The sequence below is a fragment of the Zootoca vivipara genome, chromosome 2 (genome assembly GCF_965207765.1).
Source record: "Zootoca vivipara chromosome 2, rZooViv2.hap1.1, whole genome shotgun sequence".
In the NCBI taxonomy this organism is placed as follows: Eukaryota; Metazoa; Chordata; class Lepidosauria; order Squamata; family Lacertidae; genus Zootoca; species Zootoca vivipara.
In genome coordinates this window covers 120,779,434-120,791,645 of record NC_142584.1, presented here as the reverse complement: position 1 = coordinate 120,791,645, position 12,212 = coordinate 120,779,434, and the positions used below count along the sequence as shown (strand labels likewise).

At 50.6% G+C, this 12,212-nt stretch overlaps 1 protein-coding gene across 1 annotated transcript in view; it reads left to right on the top strand.

Moving 5' to 3' along the window:
* The window catches only part of LOC118081237 (uncharacterized), a 79,807-nt gene that overhangs the window by 54,946 nt on the left and 12,649 nt on the right, over positions 1-12,212 (top strand). Inside the window, 1 exon segment of the mRNA XM_088662571.1 lies at positions 9,642-11,485. Coding sequence (XP_088518697.1) covers positions 9,642-11,485 — 1,844 coding nt within the window.

The window sequence follows — 12,212 nt, the reverse complement described above, 5'->3', positions numbered from 1 at the left end:
TTCCCCTGAGTCCCCCCACTGGGCTCCAGTGGCCCCCTGAGACCCACAGGGATCCGGAAAGGGAGCGACTTCTCCTGTTGAACTACTGCCTGAGGGGGAAGAACAAGCGAGAGCCATCCATATACGTCCCCTTAGGAGCCAGAAGTGGTCTGGTGAGGAGAGAGGCTGCTGTACGGAGGCCAAGCCACCATGGCAGTGTTATAGAAAATTAGGGGGGGGGGAGAATCAGGACACCATTATTAATGAACAGAGAGAGGTGACCGAATTTGACAGCTGCAATACCCAGCAGGGGCGTACCCACGATCAAAACTAGGGGGGGGGAGGCAAGCCATGGTCGTTCAGGGGCGGGGCCAAGGCATGGGAGGGGCCACAAAGTGGGCGGGGCTACATGAACCCCCTAAACTCTCTCACATGAAATTTCCCTGCTCTGAAGCAGGGCCGTCTCTAAGCCCGGGTCCGGTGGCGCGGGGCGCCAGGCCACCAGGGACGCCACTGCACCCGCTGAGAGGCGCGGCGGAGGCCGCCCCAGGCGCGCCTCTCAGCTGTTCAGCGGCTTCAGGCTGCTTTCCGGAGGCACGCAGGCCTGGGGCCGCCTCCGCCGCGCGCAGGGGCGTCACAACAGGGGGTGGGCAGCACCCCCTGGCCCAGGGCCAGCCCTACGGCCAGGCTGGGTTGCGCAGGGTTCCGGCCCTGCAGGTGGCAGCCGCGCAGTGAGCTGCGCCTGCCGCGCCGGGAAACGGGGCGGGGGCGCCAGAGGGATCCATCACACCACGGTGTCAGGGCGCCAGGTATGCTTAAGACAGCCCTGCTCTGAAAACACCGCTCCCATCCATTTATGGCTAGCCACCCCCCTGAAAAACCCCTTTGGGCCCCGCTTTCCCTCCTCCAGGTCCCACCGAAGCCTTGCCAGTTCCCACCCTATATATCTGGATTGGGGAAGGAGCTCAGTGGCCTGCTAGTCCTGGGGGGCCACCCCCCCATGGCCTGGGAGGATACTGGGGACCCCCCTCCGCCAAGCTGAGACCCTCAAAGAAGAAGAAGCTGCCACCACCGCCTCCCCATCGCACGGGAGCAAAAGATGGGAAAGGTGGGGTGGCGCAGCGCAGGCGAGCGAGCCCCCCCAGCTGCGATCCTACAGCGGCAGCGGCTCCCCCGCCCTCAACGCCCCTCTCTCGGCAGGGGCAGCAAGGGAGAGCGGCTGGGGGGGCATTGCAAAGAAGGAAACAGCAGCCAATGCCCGGAGAGGGCAATGCACGCAGGGGGAGCGGAGAGCTGTGCCGTCCCCCAAGGCAGCTCCTTTCCTATTGCCGGGGGTGGGGGGTGGCGAGGAAGGGTCACTGCCGCTGGGCTACTCCTGCTGCCGGCAATCCGGCGCAAACACTCCCACGCAGTTTCCTTGCAGCAGCCACGACCACTGCCTTCGGGTGCCGCCCCCCACTCCTCCTTTGCGGGCCTCTGCCCGCCGAGGCTGAACTGGCTCCTGTCGATGCACTTCCTCTCCCGGCCCAGGAGGAGTCTCAGTAGCAACTCCTAACTCAGGGGGGTAGGGGGGTGCGGAGGGTGGAAGGGGGCGATTCCCAGCCCGCGGCACAGACGATCGCAGTGCAGCCTACCGGGAGACTGAGCGTGGCAACGGCTGCAACCAATGCAGGGAGCCGCATCTCCTTCACTTGCCAGCCCAGCAGAACTCTTAGGCAGGAGAGGTTGCCGCCCGGCAGGGCTTTCCATTGGGAGGCGCGAAGGCTTTAGTGGGCGGGAATTGGTGCAAATGTAGGCAGGGCGGGCTGAGAGGAGGAGCCACCACCGCGGAGCCACGGCACCAGCAGCGTTTCCTCCCCCCTCCCCTCCCGTGTCAACAAGCGGGGTGCCTGCGCAGGGTATTTGCTTCCCTAGTCGGGCCCGCAGTTTGGCTTTCTAGGGGGGCAGCTGCACCCCCCTGCCCCATGCTGGGTACACCCATGATACCCAGAATCCTGTTCAACGCCATCTTCCCCGTCTCCGCTCCGCTTCAAAGACCCTCACCCCTCCCGCTTGGACTCAACCCTGCCTTAAGGAAGGCTTAAGGATCAGCATATGCACACATTTCCACATGACTAGCAACTTGGGAGCCATAATTCCCCATCAATGGTACCTCATTCACAATGGAAGACTCCTCTGAACAAAAGACAGTGAGCAACCCTTACGAAAATTTTAATTTCTCTTTGTGTTCAGGAATTCACACCTGGGAGGGGTGATAGGACTAGGAGAGGTGTCAAAAGTGCTCAGATTTCTACCTTGAACACTCCTTTTTGTGAGGTATTGATTACATAGCTGTGACGTAGGAATGATGTCTTGGGGGCGTTTCTTGGTGATGGGGAAACTGATAAAAGTGGAGGTTCTCTTTTGTTCTGGGTTCCTTCCTTGTTCTCCTGTGTGAGGGGAAGGACCCTGTTGCAACAGCAGATAAAGGTTTTGCTTCTCAAACTTCTCTGGTTGGCCTCTGTTATATATTCTCCGACCGATGGAGAACCCAATAAGGCTCTTGTGTACCTCATAAGGCAGGGGTGGCCAACTTCCAAGAGACTGCGATCTACTCACAGTTAAAAACTGGCAGTGATCTACCCCCTCTTTGGGGGTTCAGGTCAAAGTTGTTGAGCTTTTTTAGGAAGGAAAGTCCTGTTTTTGGGGGGGTTCATGTAAAAGTTGTTGAGCTTCTTTAGGGAGGAGGAAAGCAACATTGACATTGAGCTTTTTTAGGAAGGAAAGCCCAGTTTTTGGTGGTTCAGGTCATTTTAGGGGTGCAGGGCAAAGATGTTGAGTTTTTTTTTAAGGGGAGTCAAAAAAATTTAACTTATTTGGGGGGAGCCACTGATCTACTGGTGATCTACCACAGACGTCCAGTGATCTACCGGTGGATCACGATCTACCTGTTGGACATGCCTGCCATAAGGGAATAAGAGCAGATTTTTGCTTAGAACAGCAGGAAGGCGGCTGAGGACGCCCCATGAGCGCTGGCACCCGAAGGTGTCGCCCTCCTGCAGCTGGGAGGAGAGACCCCCCTCCCCCGAGAGTGTGGGACCCACGAGGCCCACAGAGGAGCCATGGCGTCTCTGGGAGCAGCTGGGGCCTCCAGAAGAAACAACATGGCTTTCCCGCCTTTTTCGAAAAAGGGCGGGAAACGTCATCTCCTGGCCATGCCGCCTCCATGGGTTCCTCCAGGGCCTGTATGGCCATGGGAGGGGGGGGGAATCCAGCTGCCCCCAAACAATGGGGGGGGGAACATGAAGAGAAGGAATGAGAAATGAAGGAGAAGCTGGGAGGGGGAGCAGCCAAGAGGGAGACTCAGGGGGAAAACTCCCTCAGGGAACCAGGCGAAGGAGAGGAGGCCGAGAGATGAGCGCCGCAACCCCAGAGTCGGGCACGACTGGACCTGATTGGTCAGGGGCCCCTTTACCATAGCTGCCAAGTTATCCCTTTTTTTAAGGGATTTTCCCTTATGCTGAATAGGCTTCCTCGGGAGAAAAGGGAAAACTTGGCAGCTATGCCCTGCCCTTTACCTTTTTACCATGTTGGAGCCTCTTCTCCATCCCAGCCTTTCCTTGGGATCCATCCAGGAGTCTCTATGTTGGGGGAGGGGGAGAGACAAGCTAACCCCCCATGGCCACCCTCACCCCCGTCTCCCTTTCGGTTAGTCTGGATCAGATGTGGGCGCCTTGGGGCAGAGCCCTTGGCACAGATGGAGGAGATGGAAGGGGGGCAGCCCCTTGAGCGCAGGCGCAGAAGCAGGAATACTGCAGGAAGGGAGAGGGAGGGGGTGCCCTCGGCTTTGCAAGGGTTAAAAGGAGCAAAGCTGGATTCCTAGAGAGGACAGGAAGTGAAGGGGGAGGGGGTCAAGGTTCTCAATGGCTAAATTCCCTCCCTCCCATATCGCTTCCTGCAGGCAGAGAGGAGGTTGCGTTGTTTTCTCTCATTTGCAAAAGCTTCCTCGGTGCCCCTCGTGGAATCGGGTGAGTCTCCTCTCTCTCTCTTCCCCCTGAAGGTGCAATGGGGAGAATGGGGTCCCAGGGGTGCAGGGAAGGTGCATGGGGGGGTCCCTGTTCAGATCGTGCACCGTGGGGGGAGACCCCCAAGTCGGGAGCAGAGGGTCCTCCTTTTCCTCTCTGCTAAGCCTTCCTTTATGGGGCTTTGGGTCAAGGGAAACTGAACATGCAAATAGGCTGCTGCCAGTCGGAAACATTTGCACATGGGAGGAGCCCAGGGAGAAGAAATAAAAGCCCTTCTGCATCTGCAGCAGCAAAAACCCGACCACTTATTCTGTCCCAGATGCAACAAAACATGTCTCTCCCCTATTCAGGGTAAACAAGTAGATGAACTAATATGAAAGCAAAGTTCAGAACTATCCACAGGAAATGCTAATGCAAGTATAAAAGACTCCTCCCAACCTTCTGGGACAAAATGGGGGGGGGGGTATCAGTCATTGCATGGCTTGTACTACTAACAGGGGACATGGAACGCATAAAATCCTTTTTGGCTAACTGTAATAAAATTCTTGTCATCCTGATAGGTGCTTATAAAATATTCTGGGGGGAAATCTAGCCGAGTGTCTGTGGGTTTTGATAAACAAGAATGTGGAAATTGGTGTAGTCTCAAAATAAGCTAGTTCTATCAAGCTACCCTAACCCTTTGGGAATCTTGTCACAAGAGGAGCATAAAGCTCCCCTCTGGAGTTTTTAAAGGGCCTACATGCCTGGTGTTCTTAAGACCACAACAGATTTAGGACATGTGGAAGATCTATACTTTGATGGCTTCCATGGCAGGGTGGGGGCCACGTTTCGAGAGACTTGTGAAGATGGTGTATAAGCACAGGGAATATCGAAGGAGGAGGAGGGGTGTATTAGTCTCAAGATTATTCAGAAATGTGGCATCACCAGCTCCTCTGCTTCCATGCACAGATTTGGTACCCATGCAACCCCTGACAGAGGCAAATACGGCCACAACACCTGCCTGGCTTGCAATGAGAGAGCTCAAAGAGCGTCAACAGGGCTCTATATACAAAGCACCTAGCATGAGGGCACCTAGATGTAATAGCTACTCTGCTATTTCCTGCCCAGGCTCTGGGGTTGCAGTTTTGAGGTTCAGGGACAGGATGGTGACTATTTTTTGCACCAAGTTCTGTCAATTATCCCCACTGAGTTTATTGGGATCTACTCTCAGGTCACTACTGTGCAGACCATGCCAGCTTATGAAGTGGGGTGAGCAGCATACCGAAGAAATTGGAATCACTGGAGATGTTTAGAAATGGGGCTTCCGTTCCCCAGGGGCAGGAGAATATCTGGACAGGAGAATCCCTGCAGGGCCTCTGAAGCTCCCTTTGCTTCTTCCTCTCTCCCAGGACCCTGCAGCTTGTTTGGGCTCCTCGACTCCTTAGGAAGGATGAAAGAGACGGATCCTGCAAAGCTAGCAAAGATGGAAGGTGGACGGTGGACGGTTGACCTGGTGAGGTTGTCTCCTGCATCCCTCCCCACAACCTCCAAGCGTTCCCTCCCAGGGACCTGCGAGAGATCTGGTGAGTCCCAGGGGAGTGGAGATGGGGACATGGAGGGATGAAGCCAGAGAGGTATTGGGGCTTGCTCAGCTTGGAGGTGGGGGGAGGCAGGCAGGCGGATGGAGATGGAGAAGGGGAGCACCATTTCAGGTTCCTCCACCTGCTGCCTGCCTGAGCCTTTGTCCCCTGCAGGCAATTTGAGCTAGGAATACAGCTGTATAGTCGGAATCCGTTCTGGAAGTCTGTTCTACTTCCGATGCGTGGCTTTTGATTGACTCTTGCGATTGGAAGAGCTAATTGGAAGCTGAAACGGCGCAACATCACTTTCTCTCCCTGATGCCAGTGGGTTTTATTTGAGAAAACAGGTTGCAAAGAAACCTTATAACAAATGTAAACAAGGAGTTTTGGTTCTTCTTCCAATGAAATGTAACAAATAGTGCTGTTTTTTTTCCACTGTTGCAAGTTATAGGCTTTATACTGTTCAGGCTTAAGGTTACTTCCTTTTACACATTTTCCATGGATCAGACTTCTCCGCACACATTTCAGGAACTGAATCCTGATCCTGTGGGCCTCCATGTGTTGCCTTTTTCTTTTCTTATTGGAATAACTTTTATTTGCTTTCAAACACAAGGATCATAGGACCACTGGATCCAACGCGTGCGCAGTCAGTCCGATCAGGGTGCCGCTGGTGTGCAGCGGATCCACGGAGCGCCACTCACGCTAAGCAGCCCCCCGATCAGACTGACTGCACACGTGTCGGATCCAGCACGTGCGTAGTCAATCTGATCAGCCGGACTGACGCTGCCTGCTCTCCCTGGGTGGAGTTGAGGTCGCTCTCTCTCCCTGCTGCGGAGCCGCCCTCCCTCCCTGGGTGGAGGTGACGGGCTGGCCAGTGAGGCGATGCTTGTGATGCCCTCGCTGGCCCACCCCTCAACTCCACCCAGGGAGAGCGTCATGATGTCATGACGAATGCGTCATTACGTCATGACGCTGCGGAGCGGTGCCCTGCCCCTGGGGTGCCTCCGCGTTTGCTGCCCCAGGTAACGGAGTGGCTAGCAACGCCCCTGTACCTATCAAAATTTCTTTAAAAATACATGTCTTCATCCATTGTTAGTGTGACACCTGCATCACCATTTCGTTAATCAACTGTTTGATATCAGGCAAGTACTGTGTCAGGGCCAGCTTCAGGGAATCCTTAAGGTGCTCATCTGTCATGTTTGAACGTTGCTTACTCTTTGTCATTTTTAAATATGAAAATGCAGATTCACATAAATAAGTAGAACCAAAACATGAGTGTAAAATTTCACTGCATCTTCTCAAATTTGGAAATTTCTGTCTGGGCACAAACTTCCAAAATGGTTCTTCTTCTGCACGGGCCCTCAGAAAAATGTCATTTTTCAGAGTTAATATCTCATTTTCAATAGATATTTTGCACAACGAGTAATATGCACAGATAATTTTTTAAATGTCCAAATCAGATTTGAATGGAAATGACATGTACTCTACAATTAATTCAATTTTTTGGAAGTGGCCAAAAAAAAATTCTAACTCCAGAATAACAGAACCAATTTCAGCCAAATACTTCTCTGTTTGAAGTCAGGATCCCCCACCCAAGATGGTCCTGCATATTAGGAAAGTGATTAAAAAATTTGATTGTAAGGTCAGCCATCATTAACTTAAATTTTGTTTTGTAGGATGAAACTATGCTAATCATGTCGCCAATCCATTTCTCCCCCACCCCCCTAGCTGGGAGCCAGCAAGGAGCACCCATCCACCTCTCTCTCACCCCCCAGCTAGGAGCCAGCTAGGAGATCCCATCCATCTCTCTCGCCCCCAGGTAGGAGCTAGCAAGGAGCACCCATCCACCTCTCCCCCCCCCCAGCTAGGAGCACCCATCCATCTCTCCCCCCCCCAGCGGGAGAAAGAGAGACTGGCTCCTAGCTGGCTCCCAGTGGCTCAAAACGACAGGGACAGGGGGGAAATCCCTCTGTGAGTCGCGGCTCCCGCTTCCCTCTAGCTACTCACTCAGGGCGCTGGCAAACCAGCATCTCTGTTACATCCTGAGGGAAGCTGAGCCATCTCACGCACGCACACACACAAATTCACACACACACACCTCCCTCTCTACCGGGAGAAGGGAGGAGGAGCAATCCAGCCACTCTGTGCAACGCACTCACACACATACTGGTGAGTTCTGTTTCGGCAAGAGGGAAGGATCTCTCCCTGCAATTGCCCATTGTTATTTAACTTTTTTTGGGAGGGGGGTGGAGAGAAAAGAGTTATTGAGGGTTTTTTAGGGGGACAGCTCTCTCTTTTTCTTTTAGACTGGCCATCACTAAGGAACCCACGATCTACCCACGATCGACCAGACACTTCCTGGCGAGCGACTGGTAGATCGCGATCGACCTATTGGCCGTGCCTGCTCTATGTGATGAACCTCCACTATTTTGATGGAGACAAATATCATTTGGGATTCTAACATCCCCACTGTGAACCATGAATGGAGGGATATCAACTGTTTTCTCTGTGAATATTCTTCTAGTCATGCCTTTTTAATCAATGACCAGGCTTGTCTGAAGTTTTGTTGTTTAGTCATTTAGTCGTGTCCGACTCTTCGTGACCCCATGGACCAGAGCATGCCAGGCACTCCTGTCTTCCATTGCCTCCCGCAGTTTGGTCAAACTCATGTTTGTAGCTTCGAGAACACTGTCCAACCATATCGTCCTCTGTCGTCCCCTTCTCCTTGTGCCCTCAATCTTTCCCAACATCAGGGTCTTTTCCAGGGAGTCTTCTTTTCTCATGAGGTGGCCAAAGTATTGGAGCCTCAGCTTCAGGATCTGTCCTTCCAGTGAGCACTCAAGGCTGATTTCCTTCAGAATGGATAGGTTTGATCTTCTTGCAGTCCATGGGACTCTCAAGAGTCTCCTCCAGCACCATAATTCAAAAGCATCAATTCTTCAGCGATCAGCCTTCTTTATGGTCCAGCTCTCACTTCCATACATCACTACTGGGGAAACCATAGCTTTAACTATACGGACCTTTGTAGGCAAGGTGATGTCTCTGCTTTTTAAGATGCTGTCTAGGTTTGCCATTGCTTTTCTCCCAAGAAGCGGGCGTCTTTTAATTTTGTGACTGCTGCCACCATCTGCAGTGATGTTCCTTTCATATCTCCAATTTTCTTGAAGAGATCTCTGGTTTCCCCCATTCTATTGCTTTCCTCTATTTCTTTGCATTGCTCGTTTAAGAAGGCCCTCTTGTCTCTCCTTGCTATTTTTTGGAAATCTGCATTCAGTTTCCTGTATCTTCCCCTATCTCCCTTGCATTTTGCTTGCCTCCTCTCCCCCGCTATTTGTAAGGCCTCGTTGGACAGCCATTTGGCTTTATTGCATTTCCGGGGGGGGGCTCTTTTGGAGCAAATTGCAGCGGAAATACACATCCATGGAGTTTTCTTGGCAGGGATACTGGAGTGGCTTGGCGGGTCCTTCTCCAGGGGGATCACGTTTGGTCAAAACATAACTTCTCTAAGTTATTTAAGCCCCTTCGCCACAACAAGGCAGTGATCCATGAAGGGGTTGTCTGAACTACCCAGGCCTTTTTAAATGTCATCTTCAGAATTTTTAGGGAAGTTGAAGAAACTTCAGGTTTGTTGTTTTTGTTTTTTCTTCTGTCGGCATTTTGTTGACCAAATAGATGACAGGCCTTGGAGATGAAGAGAATTCCATGATTGAGCCAAACAAGATCTATGCCCGATAAAAGCCAAGAAATATCTCAATAAATACCAGCCAACAAAGGCATTGAAAATTATAGTAAGGCCTCACAACTAATTATATTCAGTTCTTCCTCTATCACAAGCATTCATTAATATAATAATTCATTATTAAAGTAATAATTCATTATTACAAAAGAATTTCAGAAATTGACTGGAAAGAGAAGTTGCTGAATTACAACTTATTATCAAACTCCATGGAGAGACCTGGTCTGAATAGAGACATTGGATTCTTATCTCATTATACATGATAACCTGTCGTTAACAGTCATCAACAGGTTTACCACACCTATCAGCCAATCACCCATTATCACCACCCTTCTGATTAATTAACTTCTCTCTTAATTGCAGATGGTGATGAATTGGAAGGGAAGAACAAGGGGGAACACAACAGAATCCATATAGCAGAGAAGTTATATAAATATTCAGAGTATGGAGAGAACATCCGCCAGAGCTCCCAGTCCACCTCCCATAAAAGAAAGAGCTTCATTCGGAGGGATAGGCTCACTTCACATGACAGAACAAAGAGCGGAGAGAAATTATATGAGTGCTTGGAATGTGGGAAGAGCTTCAGTCAGAAGAGCAATCTAACTTCCCATCAAAGAATTCATACAGGGGAGAAACCCTATCAGTGCTTGGAATGCGGAAAGAGCTTCAGTCAGAGCAACAGTCTCACTTCCCATCAAAGAATTCATACAGGGGAGAAACCCTATCAGTGCTTGGAATGCGGAAAGAGCTTCAGCCACAGCCACAGTCTCACTTCCCATCAAAGAATTCATAAAGGGGAGAAACCCTATCAGTGCTTGGAAAGTGGAAAGAGCTTCAGTCGGAAGGACATTCTCACTTTCCACCAAAGACTTCATACAGGGGAGAAACCCTATCAGTGTTTGCAATGCGGAAAGTGCTTCAGTCAGAGCTCAGAACTCACCTCCCATCAAAGAATTCATACAGGGGAGAAACCCTATCAGTGCTTTGAATTTGGAAAGAGCTTCAGAGTAAGTGCCAGTCTCACTTTGCATCAAAGAATTCATACAGGGGAGACACCCTATCAGTGCTTGGAATGTGGAAAGAGCTTCAGACAGAGCTCAGAACTCACCTCCCATCAAAGAATTCATACAGGGGAGAAACCCTATCAGTGCTTTGAATTTGGAAAGAGCTTCAGAGTAAGTGCCAGTCTCACTTTGCATCAAAGAATTCATACAGGGGAGAAACCCTATCAGTGTTTGGAATGTGGAAAGAGCTTCAGTCAAAGCTCAGAGCTCACTTCCCATCAAAGAATTCATTCAGGGGATAAACCCCATCAGTGTTTGCAATGTGGAAAGTGTTTCAGTCAGAGGAGCAATCTCACTAAACATCAAAGAATTCATACAGGGGAGACACCCTATCAGTGCTTGGAATGTGGAAAGAGCTTTACTGAGAGTGGAAAACTCGCTTCCCATCGAAGAACTCATACAGGGGAGAAACCCTATCAGTGCTTGGAATGTGGAAAGAGCTTCCGTCACAGTAAGACTCTCACTTCCCATCAAAGAATTCATACAGGGGAGCAACCTTTTCATTGCCATGAATGTGGAAAGAGCTTCAGTCAGAGCACCGGTCTCACTTCCCATCATAGAATTCATACAAGTGAGAAACCCTATCAGTGCTTTGAATGTGGAAAGAACTTCAGAGTAAGTACCAGTCTCACTTTGCATCATAAAATTCATACAGGGGAGAAACCCTATCAGTGCCAGGAATGTGGAAAGGGCTTTAGTGAGAGTGGAAAACTCGCTTCCCATCAAAGAACTCATACAGGTGAGAAACCCTATCAATGCTTGGAATGTGGAAAGAGCTTCACTCAAAGGGGCCATCTCAATTCCCATCAAATAGTTCATACTGGGGAGAAACCCCATCAATGCTTGGAATGTGGAAAGAGATTTCGTGGGAGGGGTAAACTCACTTCCCATCAAAGAGTTCATACAGGGGAGAAACCTTATCAGTGTGTGGAATGTGGAAAGAGCTTCAGGCGGAAGGATTGTCTCACTTCCCATCAAAGAATTCATAGAGGAGAGAAACCCTATCAGTGCTTGGAATGTGGAAAGAGTTTCAGTCAGAGCCACAGTCTCAGTTCCCACCAAAGAATTCATACAGGGGAGAAACCCAAAAGAAAGGAAAAAGACAACACAGGTGTAGTGGTTAAGAGCAGTGAACTCATAATATGATTCCCCGCTCCTCCACATGCAGCTGCTGGGTTTCCTTGGGCTACTCACATATCTCTGAAGTTTTTCAGCCTCACTCACCTAACAGAGTGCTTGTTGTGGTGGAGGAAGGAAAAAGAGATTGTTAGCCGCTTTGAGACTACTTAGCATAGTGAAAAAGCGGGATATCAAATTCAAACTACTCCTCCTCCTCCTCTTCTTCAGTTACAGCAATGAACTCACTTCCCATCAAAGAATTCATACAGGGGAGAAAGAGCTTCAGGCAGAAGGATTGTCTCACTTCCCATCAAAGAATTCATAAAGGAGAGAAACTCTATCAGTGATTGGAATGTGGAAAGAGCTGTGGTTAAGAGCAATGGACTCCTAATCTGGGGAACCGGGTTCGCCTCTCCGCTCCTCCCCATGCAGCTGCTGGGTGACCTTGGGCTAGTCACACTTCTCTCAAGTCTCTCAGCCTTACTCACCCAACATAGTTCTTGTTCTGGAGTAGAAAGTCTCCTCCTCCTCCTCCTCCTGCTGCTGTCACAGCAATGAACTCACTTCCCATCAAATAATAAAAATCCTGATAGACAAGCAGTGGCAAGAACATGTCAATGTGCTTCAGGTCCTTTATCCACGATCAAGTCCTGGATGACCGCTGTCTTGTGAATCATTGACCTGGCATTGCACAGCAGCACCTTCAGGTCATGTGGATCTCCCTTGTTGATTCCAGTATCCTTCCAGTCAA